The following is a 12,851-nucleotide window of genomic DNA, read 5'->3' on the forward strand; positions in this document are numbered from 1 at the left end:
GGTATATGATCAATCCCTTTTCAAAAACTGTTGAAATAAAGAACTTTTTACTTATATAAGGTATTTGTTCTGAATGACCTTGACCTTTCCAAAATGACCTTGAAAGACCTTGGTCCAAGAGTCCTTGTCTTAAGGAACATTTGTGATTTATATCAATAGGTGACTCAGGTGACCTAAAAAGTTGTAATGAAAAGTTTATGCCAAGCAGGCATTATCTTCATATCCACATGATAGCTCTTGGCTCCAGTGATTAATCAGATATCGCATCATACAATCTGTTTTATTTCATGATACATGCATGTACCAGGTATATGTACAAGATTTCTAGTGATTTAGAAATAATCTGCTGACTGATCTTGGTGAGAGGCTTTTCCATCACGCATCATTCATACGCTCCCCCAACTCCTACCAGAATATTTTCCCCGGTTTTTGTAGGTCGGTAAGACTTGAACCACAGTAAATCCGCCATTGTCACTATCACTGAAACAAAAATATAAGCACAGATACTAAGCATTACACTAGTGCTGGAACCTGTTTCAGAAAGAGCCACAGCATAATACATGAATACGATGTTAACTTACTTATTTCCCCTTTGTGTAACTCGACTGGTATATCCACACATGCTTTAGTACAAGGCTCTTTGGGAGAAAGCGCTATCTCAAACTGACCCTTCAATACTATCAGCATCAACATGGGATTAGAAAGGGGGATCTACAAAAGACAACCATTAGCCAGAGAACCTATTGGATTTTTATTTGAAAGATCCTGAATTTATCATTTTCTTGTGGTAACTGCTACAGATTTGATTTCATTTTATGTGTATACTATTATTGATATAAACCTTTTGATGGTGAAAAGTGGAATCGCACGTAGGTATTGTCCATCATAATTACTTAGCTGGACATGGTAACCTTAGGATTTTTATGTGGACAATAGTACTAAATTTTGGTTTTAGGACAGTCACAGTCTAATAATAGCTACAATGACCTTGCAAGTTGATTGAACTTGTATTAAAACCATTTGTATTAAAACATCGTCATACAATGAAGTGTATTAAAACATCGTCATACAATGAAGTGTATTAAAACATCGTCATACAATGAAGTGTATTAAAACATCGTCATAAAATGAAGTGTATTAAAACATCGTCATACAATGAAGTGCATTAAAACATCGTCATACAATGAAGTGCATTAAAACATCGTCATACAATGAAGTGCATTAAAACATCGTCATACAATGAAGTGCATTAAAACATCATCATACAATGAAGTGCATTAAAACATCGTCATACAATGAAGTGCATTAAAACATCACCATACAATGAAGTGTATTAAAACATCCTCATACAATGAAGTGCATTAAAACATCCTCATACAATGAAGTGCATTAAAACATCCTCATACAATGAAGTGCATTAAAACATCGTCATACAATGAAGTGCATTAAAACAGCGTCATACAATGAAGTGTATTAAAACATCGTCATACAATGAAGTGTATTAAAACATCGTCATACAATGAAGTGTATTAAAACAGCATCATACAATGAAGTGTATTAAAACAGCATCATACAATGAAGTGTATTAAAACAGCATCATACAATGAAGTGTATTAAAACATCATCATACAATGAAGTGTATTAAAACATCATCATACAATGAAGTGTATTAAAACAGCATCATACAATGAAGTGTATTAAAACAGCATCATACAATGAAGTGTATTAAAACAGCATCATACAATGAAGTGTATTAAAACAGCATCATACAATGAAGTGTATTAAAACATCATCATACAATGAAGTGTATTAAAACATCATCATACAATGAAGTGTATTAAAACATCATCATACAATGAAGTGTATTAAAACATCATCATACAATGAAGTGTATTAAAACATCCTCATACAATGAAGTGTATTAATACATCATCATACAATGAAGTTCAAATCGGTAGCTACAGAAATGCCTATAGAGTCCAATAAATGGGAAGTAAGTTGTATAGTTAGAGTTATTATTCAGTACTTTCATCACAGTGACCAATTTTACACTTGTCAAGAGGAACTTTACATAGCACCCCCCCCCCCCCCCCCCCCCTGTTGGTTACACTGCTTGAATACATGCATTTACATGTTTATCCAATGTTTTTGCTTCTGATATCTTTACCACTTGTAATGAAGGCCATTTCCTCATGAATGTGATGCAGTTGTGAACAATGTACGCGTGAATGTAACTGATAAATACAGTATATCTTTTTAGATGTCTGCGAATTCTGACAGATAGAATGAAACTTCAAGATTTCGAAAACACATGAAGGTTTGAACTGCAATGCTTCACGCCAACATACTCTTCAGGAAGCATTAACATGCTTCAGTGAGCATTAATACTTATCACTTATCAGGGAGCATTAACATGCTTCAGGAAGCATTAACACACTTCAGGAAGCATTAACACTTTAGGGAGCATTAACACGCTTCAGGAAGCATTAACATGCTTCAGAGAGCATTAACACGCTTCAGGGAGCGTTAACACGCTTCAGGAAGCATTAACACAATTCAGGGAGCATTAACACGCTTCAGGGAGCATTAACAGGAGCATTAACATGCTTCAAAAAGCATTAACACGCTTCAGGGAGCATTAAGACGCTTCAGGGAGCATTAACACGCATCAGGAAGTGTTAACACACTTCAGGAAACATTAACACTTCAGGGAGCTTTAACATGCTTGGAGCATTAACACGCTTCAGAAAGTGTTAACAATTAAAGGAGCATTAACATGCTTCAGGGAGGATTAACATGATTCAGGGAGCATTAACACATCTGGGAGCATTAACACGCTTCAGGGAGCATCAACACACTTCATGGAGCATCAACATGCTTCAGGGAGCATTAACACTTCAGGGAGCATTAACACTTCAGGGAGCATTAACACGCTTCAGGAAGCATTAACACTTCAGGGAGCATTAACATGCTTCAGGAAGCATTAACTTCAGGGAGCATTAACATGCTTCAGGAAGCATTAACACACTTCAGGGAGCATTAACACGCTTCAGGGAGCATTAACACTTCAGGAAGCATTAACACTTCAGGAAGCATTAAGACGCTTCAGGGAGCATTAACACGCATCAGGAAGCATTAACACGCTTCAGGGAGCATTAACACGCTTCAGGGAGCATTAACACGCTTCAGGAAGCATTGACACACTTCAGGGAGCATTAACATGCTTCAGGAAGTATGCCAGTGCGAAGCATCACAGTTCATGCCCTCCTGTATTTTCAAAAATGAAATTTATTTCTTAAATGTATCAGGTAAACAATGGTATCTATAAATGATTGTTATTGCTTTACTGTTTTGTTTAAAGATACTTGCATCATAATGGTGCTCCACTGAGCCTTTTGAGATAAACACCCAGTTGGTGTCGGAAATTTCCACAGTTTGTGGCATGAAGTACGGTCTGCGGTAGAAACTCCGGAAGGCTTTGGCAGCACTCTTCACACAGTTCTCCCTGATAAAAGGATTTATATCAATACAGTAAGATTTTTCATCATTTCTGGTTCACATACATTGTTAAATTATTGATATTGTTTTAATGAATGACTTACCAGTAATGATATACCAGTACATTCATATCTAATAATTTAAACTTCAATTGTGGCCCCACCATGGTCTAGCTATTTTGAACAAACTAGATTTAGTTGAATCTACACTTCTTCATCAGAAGAATTTTCCCATATAATCCTAGTATGTAACTTGAAAACCTTAATGTGGTTCCACCCTGGCCTTAGGGATTATGGCGTGAACATTTTATATGACATGAATTTTCAGAACCGACATTATCTTAAACATACAAAAGACATTAAAAGCACTAGTTCACAGCGAGAAATCTTTGTGATGATGAAGTTTTTACAAACTTGCAAAATTTTCTCACACCCAAATAAAAGTTTGTTTGCAGTATCATTTTCACAAACTGTCCCATGAAGTTTTTAAGAAGATTTTGAAAGAAGTTTCTTATATCTTCATATTTAAAACTTTAACTCTAATGTAACCCAGCCCTGGTCCAAGGAGTATGGTATGATTTTGACATATCACATCCTAAGGATTTGTAAAGAATTTTCCTAATTCCAAGTAAATTGGGCCCCACCATGGTAGGCATCCAAATGTAACAGAGTACAGTGTTCTAACTCCACCAAAGGATCAAACCCAGAACCTCTGGCATGACAAACCAGTGCTCTACCAATTAAACTTGACGGTTAACCCATTAACCCTGGGTTAACCCGAGCTAGTAAAAAGTCCATATATCTCTAACATTACCACATAACAGCTGTATGAAATATAACCTTTCTACTAACCATAGCAATCTGTGCAGCACACCCTTTAATGCTCACTAGGGGCTGCTTAAGTCATAGTTGCTTACCAGTCAGCTGTAAAGGATTCCATATTGGAGTTGACTACTTGATGCAGGAACACTTGGTGGTTGTTGAATTTGGAATCTGTATGGAATCTACACACTGGGTTCCTGTAAAGGGCATCAGTTTCTCTGTAGGCCTGAAAATTTAAAACATTTTTCTAATGTTGTTAATTACCCGATCTATAAATATTTAGAATTAATAGTAGTATACACTGAATGTTAATGAAGGACTGGGTATCATAACACCATTTCTGGGCCCCCAGAGAATTCAAAGTTTTGAAACTTTGAGGAAACACTGAATCTTCTTCCATAAACAAGATCATGTTCAATATAATTTCACATCAATTGTCTCTGATATCTACAGTCATTTGGAGTACACAGCATTAAAATTGACAAAATTTCTTACTGTGAATTTACATTAAGTGTGAACGAATCAGCTTCTCAAGTTCATTCGCAGTCCCGGATAGTTGATTTCAAAACAAATCTGTCAATGATGACGCATCAAGGAAAGAACAATCACTGCGATTGGACCAATATTTAAAGGGGTGGGAATGAAAATAATTTTAGATGGGCACACGTGTCTTTACACTAACGTGTCATTACATAATCTTTTAGCACGATGGAAGAGACTCTGCGAAAAGGGGAAACCAATACCAACTAAAACAATGACGTTGATTTTAAAATTACATGCCGAGGGTTTATTTTATGGTAAAATCAGTAAGAAATTAGGCGTCGCAAAGGCCACATTATAAAATTGTCAATCATGGGAATTCTTGCACCGAAAGTGTCGCCAACGAAGCTCACACCGGATGTACTTCTGTTTATCGAGGAAACACTGAATCTTCTTCCATAAACGAGATCATGTTCAATATAATTTCACATCAATTGTCTCTAATATCTACAGTCCTTTGGAGTACACAGCATCAAAACTGATGAAATTTCTTAATTTGACTCGAATTCAGTTGATATGCTATTTTTTTTGGTATTCAGTTTTCTTTCAGGAAACATGCTCAGTGCAGCTTTGGACAAAGAAATGTGTACAGAATGGGTAAATCTGTGGTATGAATATGAATTTCATCAAAGCCTGCACTCATTGGTTTCAAACCCACAATCTATGGGTGTCTTTCATTGTAAAGTATTTCTGTACAAAGTTTGAAAACGTTACGGTGAAACTGGCCGAGAATAATCGAGTCATAACAAAAGTGTTGACAGATACATACAGATATAGCAATATGAATTTCAAATTTACAGGTGGTTTTCTCTCATTGTAAAATAATTCTGTAAAATAATTTTGAAAGATTGTTTGATTGATTGTTTTGTTGTTTTTCGCCTTAACAATTTTTCAGTTATTTGGTGGCGCCCAGTTTTTATTGGTGGAAGAGAGAACCCAGATACAATGTACCTGGGAAGAGACCACCAATCACTTACCGGTATGAGCGGGATTCGAACTCATGCCGACCAGAGGTGAGAGGCCGTGTGATTTTGAGCGCGATGCTCTAACCACTTGGCCACAGAAGCCCCAATTCTGAAAGAATTACAGTGAAAACTGTTTGCGTTATCGCATCACGATAAAGGTGTTGACTGACAGAGGACAGACAATGGGATTACTAGAGGATCCCGCATTTTCAAAGCATGGTCCTAATAAAAATACAAACACCCATTACAGATTGGAAATCAGACATCTATTCAACATTCAACAGCTTGTGTGACCAGTCGACAAGGGATGCTTACTCCTCCTCTGGTATGTCCAGGGGTCCATGTTTGCCCTACTCTTAATTTTGAATTCCTTGTAGGAGTTATGAGATTGATCAGTGATCACTGTTCGTTATCTTCACCTTTATAGGAGATATGAGATTGATCGCTGTTCGTTATCTTCACCTTTATAGGAGTTATGAGATTGATCGCTGTTCGTTATCTTCACCTTTATAGGAGTTATGAGATTGATCGCTGTTCGTTATCTTCACCTTTATAGGAGTTATGAGATTGATCACTGTTTGTTATCTTCACCTTTATAGGAATTATGAGATTGATCACTGTTTGTTATCTTCACCTTTATAGGAATTATGAGATTGATCGCTGTTCGTTATCTTCACCTTTATAGGAGTTATGAGATTGATCGCTGTTCGTTATCTTCACCTTTATAGGAGTTATGAGATTGATCACTGTTTGTTATCTTCACCTTTATAGGAATTATGAGATTGATCAGTGATCATTGTTCGTTATCTTCACCTTTTCATTTATGTCAGTGACAAACTCTTGTAGAGAGTGTGAGTGTCAATGTGAAAAAATTGTAAGGAACTGTGAGTGTCCATGAAATAAAATTTGTTGTCAGCATGAATGTTAGTAAGTCCTGAACAGAGAATGATGTTGGTGCAGTAACCTTGTAAACAATGCAGATGACAATCCTAAAATATCATACAAATGTATTGGTAATCAGTTTGTAAACTTTGTACAGAGTGTAAATGTCAGTATACAAACTTTATACAGAGTGTAAATGTCAGTATACAAACTTTATACAGAGTGTAAATGTCAGTATACAAACTTTATACTGAGTGTAAATGTCAATATACAAACTTTATACAGAGTGTAAATGTCAGTATACAAACTTTATACAGAGTGTAAATGTCAGTATACAAACTTTATACTGAGTGTAAATGTCAATATACAAACTTTATACAGAGTGTAAATGTCAGTATAAAAACTTTATACAGAGTGTAAATGTCAGTATACAAACTTTATACAGAGTGTAAATGTCAGTATACAAACTTTGTGGAGTATGTGGATATCAGTATACAAACTGTACAGTATGTGGATATCAGTATACAAACTTTGTGGAGTATGTGGATATCAGTATACAAACTTTGTGGAGTATGTGGATATCAGTATACAAACTGTACAGTATGTGGATATCAGTATACAAACTTTGTGGAGTATGTGGATATCAGTATACAAACTTTGTGGAGTATGTGGATATCAGTATACAAACTTTGTGGAGTATGTGGATATCAGTATACAAACTGTACAGTATGTGGATATCAGTATACAAACTTTGTGGAGTATGTGGATATCAGTATACAAACTGTACAGTATGTGGATATCAGTATACAAACTTTGTGGAGTATGTGGATATCAGTATACAAACTTTGTGGAGTATGTGGATATCGGTATACAAACCTCGTGAACAGTGATTTTTTAAGACCCATTTTAGGTCCAAATAATGGCTCTTTCCCCTCCCAAATATTACCAATTTTTTCCCAATTTAACTTGCACTTTTCCCAATAAAGTCCGCTCTGACTCTCCCCTGCACATGTCACAACGTAAAAGCGGGGTTAACTGTCAGAAGAATCTCGGATTAGTTATCAACTAGTGTATGGGCTACAATCGATTATGAAAAATAAAATCAATAATCGGAATCAAAGAGCCGAAAACGATCGGCAATCGATTGTCGGCGACAATCGTTTGAACACTAGCTATCAGAATTTACCTTGTACAGAGTGTTAATGTCAATTTCTAACATTTCTTTTGGCCAGTCTTTAGTCCCATCCTCTACAACTACAGGAAGCTCTGCTTTCAAATACAGTTCTGTGAAGTCTTTTCCTTTTAAATTGGTTCTTCTTTCCACATTCAACAGATTCTTACAAATCTACAATGTACAAAATCACCACTTTCTGAATTTCATTGGAAACTGTACAAGTTTGAAACTACCACCCACAAAATAGAATTCTCTCTGGTATTATTCATAATCATAACATCTGAACATTGACCTCAACGCACTTCATATCGATGTTATGCATGCATTCGCCCACACACAGTGACACCTTCCCACTTATCCCTCCAAGAGGAGGGGGAAATAATTCTACCACTGAGTAAAACTTTCTACAGCAATTAATGACACTGTTCTGATGTCCTTGTACTACTTACATCACAGTCCTCCTCGGTCAGCTGGACTCCAGCGTAGAGTGGATTGTCAACGATACACTCCCACTGGTGAACTTTGGTCCAGTCCCACACTGGAATCAGCTGTAATAAAACAAGAATATCAGCAAAACTGATGGATGTTCGCCAAACTGCATCTAACCAATGAACTACTTCATATGACGAATGGCTCGCACAATGATCAATAACAGTTGAAATATTGTTGAAATGAAGTTTTTTTTTTATATATATAAGGTATATGTTAAGTGACGTTTACCTTTACAAAATGACTTGTCTGAGCACCTTTTGTCCAATACTTTTTAATATTTGTGTGATACATGATCAATACCTGTTCAAAAACTCTTGAAATAAGGAACTTTCTATTTCTATTCATGTAAGGTATATATTCTGAATGACCTTGACCTTTCTAAAATGACCTTGGTCCAAAAGACCCTGTCCCAAAGATTATGATCAATTTCTGAAGAAATGTTTAGGAGATATGAGATTGGATGGGCGGACAGATATGACAGCAACTATATGCTCTAGTTAGATTATGTCTCATGTTAGCTGCAGAACTGGGACTGATCCGAGACTTTCTTAGACAGCTACAGTTAGTCTCATGTCTGCTCTATGCATTAAAATCATTCAAGTGAATACATTTGGCATCACTGACAAAAAAAATTAGATTATTGATATTAAAAGAATATAAATGTTTGGATTATTCCTGTGAAAAAATTGACCTTACTTCATTGAAAAAAAATTCAGTAGTAAGCTGTACATTGTATTCATTACTTGCAAGTTGAAATTCTGCCCTAGTTTTAAAAGAACAACCTCTTAGAAAAAATGTCCTTATTCTTAATGATTTCTATTAAAAAATTAGGTGTCATGGCCAAGATTTGTCGCTAATTATGATAAACTGTACCCAGTTCAATTTGTTCCTGGTGACTAAAGTTATCTTTAATTATGAATTGAATTTATGATAAATTTTCCTGACATCTGAGAGACAACTGTTCATTGTCTTTATTCATTAGACATGTTAGAGCTCTTAATTTCCTATTAACTGTTTTAATATCTATACTTTGGTTCAGTGTGTTTCACACTGCATCAAATCAATTCCATGAACAATGATTGTAATCTTCTTATTCATCATCATCTAATGCAATGTGGACACAAAAACATATCATAGTCTCAAGTAGAGGGATTCAAAACTAATGCTCTAATTTTATTTAAATTTTAGAAATGCTGTTTCTTCTAACCCAACCAACCTTAGATTGCAACCCCCTACCCTAGAAATCTTTGAAGGAACTTGTTTTTTTAATTGACACTTGGGAATTTAAATTAAAGCATATATTCAAAGGTTGCACTAACAATAAAAAATGAGCCCCTCATGTTCATTATGTTATAGAATATACCTGCAACTTAAATGGAGATTTTGATCAGAATGTTTCTAAATGTGTAATCGATTTAACATACATGTTTAAATAAAGTTTGAGAAAAAAAAAGTATTGATTTTTTATCCTACCTACATACCCTAATGTTAGCAGAAACACAACAATTATATTTTTGGCCTTCTGTACATAACCACTTGACTGCAATGTGTTACCAGGCTATAATCTCACAAATAATCTACACAGTACGCACATTACAACCTTCTACAGTTCAAATGATCAAACTCTCCGATCAATTTCTGTTGATTTTTTATTAACTGACACATCATCAGATAGCACTGTTTCAGGTTGATATGAAATTGACATTGTTCACCAGTAACAGCTGTAATACTGAATATACCTAGGCCTATACATATAAGTAAACATATCATATCAGAATAGAGGCAACTTTTGAATTACTTGCAATTTGTGAATTATCGTTGACATACAAAACACCAAATAGTTTACAATTTAGTCAACAACAAAAACTGTAAATGTGTATACTAACTGTTTCTGCTGTGTAAACACTATGAGATACAACGCATGCACTATTGTGAATACAAAGCTGTTAAATGAACAGGGAAAAAAACATCACTTTAATACAGCACCATAACAGAATAATTCATATTTTGGCAACAGAATATGAGCATAAGAAATACCTTTATGGCAGTGATTCTGCTGACAGCGACAATAAATCTGTATGTAGGGTCACAGTAGTAAACAACAGCAAGAATAGCTATCACTACACTGATCTGCAGAAGCTTTCTTTTCGTCTTCTGCCATGCTAAAACGTCTGTGGCACTAAGGAAAGGTTCTGCAGACTTTCGAATTTCATGCTTGCTGTATCCCGAATTAACACAGAACTGATGAAGCAGACGAATTTCTCTATCAAAGTAATCAATTTTATCCTGAATACTCATCTCTTTCGTTTCCTTGTCATTATCTGGCTTCTTATTTTCATTCTCCGACATCATTTCGCCTTCTATCTAGTTTGTACCTTTAACGATCTGATCATTTAAAAGTGTTAAATAATCGATATTTCCTCGTCTAAACCTCTTCTCGTAACAGGTGCAACGAAATGGAAAATAGAATATATCGATTTCATGTACACCGATCCCGGGCCATTTAACGGTATTAATTGTACTGAACCTGATTTGGGAAGTCAGCCTGCCAGAAACATGGATGAGATTCAATGATAAATTTGATGGGTGTTGCTAAAACTTGGAACGGAAAACAAAAGTATAAATTATACCTTTTTATGTGATATAACATAGTCAGTGTCATTATGTATGAAGCATGCATACTTGAAATCAAACTTCTACTTTTGAATTTCTCTTATAGAATGCTGGCAAAGGCGGATCCAGCCCCCCCCCCCCCCCGTTTGAATTTTTTTATATATTTTTTTTATTATTATTTTTTTTGTGGTTAAATTCTTTTGTGTACAACAAGCAATTACTTATATGTTCATTATCTAAATGAAAACGAAACCACTCTCTTATTGGCACACTGATTTCGTTAGCATCCGGGGGCTTCGCCCCCTGCACCCCCATCAGTGTAAAGCTTCAAGGCAACCCCAGCCTTCTACTGCGCCCCCCCCCCCCCCCCCCGTTATGAAATTCCTGGATCCGCCACTGGCTGGTGTTTTAAAATTGTTTAATTTTAATAAAAACGTATTGTACTTGCATATACATATGATACTATATTAATTCATATCAATGGAGATATCATAATTACTTGAGCTATCTATATTCAATTATTTTACGAGATGTATTAATTTGTTGCTCTCAACAATTATAATATAAACCTAATGGGCATTCAAATAAATTAATGTGCGTATTTTATTGCCACTGAATCGTGTAGCTGAAGAGAACAAATACTAAACTGTATTAGAGGTATACAGCGATATTTCTTTCATATAATATGATCAATAAATTCAAAATTCCATGTGCCATAATACCAATCTGACTAAAGTACAGGCCTATATTATTATATATATATAATAATATATGAGCCACTTTGACCATTATTTGTTATTTTGCAATGCAAATAAAAGATAAATTGGGTGACTGGTCTACCCACTATTTTTATCAGTAACAGTGAATTGTAAGTTTAAAGGTTATGAATAAAAATAAAAAGTATCTGCAAAGTATGAACATTTTATTTGAAAAAAAAACACACAAGATTTTTAACGTATAGTAGAAGGTGGAAGACATCCCCCTGTGAATTAGGATTCCCCCTTATCCATTGAAGAGTTATGAATTCAGAGGCGGATTTAAGCCCCCCCCCCCCCCCCCCCCCCCCCCCACCCCAATTTTCAAATCTAAGGTAAATCTTGTGGTTTCTTGTTTAGAAAAATGTAAACGATAAAAGAAGCAATAATTAATTTCTTCCACTCTCTGAGGAATAAATGACAAAATCTTTCGATATACAGAATGACTTTTATTGGGGGAACTTACCTTTTTTTTTTCGAGAAACCCTTAAAATTTGCGTTTTTGTTTTTTTTTGTTTGGTTTTTTTTTTTTTTTTTTTTTTTTTTTTATTATTAGTATTATTATTAATTTCACCTTATTAAAAATGACAGAACATAGTAAAATTTACTACATAAGAGACATATTTCAAGCCTTATAAAAACTGTAAAATCCAGGAGCTTGGGGGGGGGGGGGAGCTTCGCCCCTGAACCCCCACCAGGGCTTTGCCCTAGACCCACTGATAAAAAGTTGTGCCCCTAACCACAATTCCTGAATCCGCCCCTGAATGATACTTGCCTGCCCCAATCCAAGATACGGGACCGGTCAATATGTATTGGGGTGTTGGGAGCGGTGCATTCCACTTTACCATTAAAAAAAAAAAGTCCTATCTTCTAAGAATGCAAAAAAGGTTGCTGTCCTATGTGAGATGTGTAATAAAAAAAGAGTGTGTCCTGTGTAATAAACAATTTTACTTCTTTTAAACAAAAATTCAGGAGTTCTTCATAATTATCGGTTTAAATTTGTCCCTACATTCTTATATCAGCTGGGGGATTCAAGCTCCTGAAAACCCTTTGTCTACTTTACCATGTTTGTTCATTAAGTCGTCTAGTGAATTCATAAGTCTCCTTATTT

The 12,851-nt window shown here is 35.3% G+C and overlaps 1 protein-coding gene across 1 annotated transcript; it reads right to left on the reverse strand.

Annotated features, from left to right (window-relative positions):
• Positions 1-261: 261 nt before the first annotated feature.
• LOC125649032 (uncharacterized) lies at positions 262-10,854 on the reverse strand. Its single transcript, XM_048876247.2, has 7 exons — positions 10,410-10,854; positions 8,330-8,428; positions 7,893-8,051; positions 4,415-4,545; positions 3,370-3,505; positions 582-711; positions 262-480 (listed from the first exon to the last, which is right to left on the reverse strand). The coding sequence occupies exons 1-7, from the start codon at positions 10,722-10,724 to the stop codon at positions 383-385; spliced, it is 1,068 nt and encodes a 355-aa protein (XP_048732204.1). The 5' UTR covers positions 10,725-10,854; the 3' UTR covers positions 262-382.
• Positions 10,855-12,851: the final 1,997 nt, after the last annotated feature.

The sequence above is a fragment of the Ostrea edulis genome, chromosome 5 (assembly GCF_947568905.1).
Source record: "Ostrea edulis chromosome 5, xbOstEdul1.1, whole genome shotgun sequence".
NCBI lineage: Eukaryota > Metazoa > Mollusca > Bivalvia > Ostreida > Ostreidae > Ostrea > Ostrea edulis.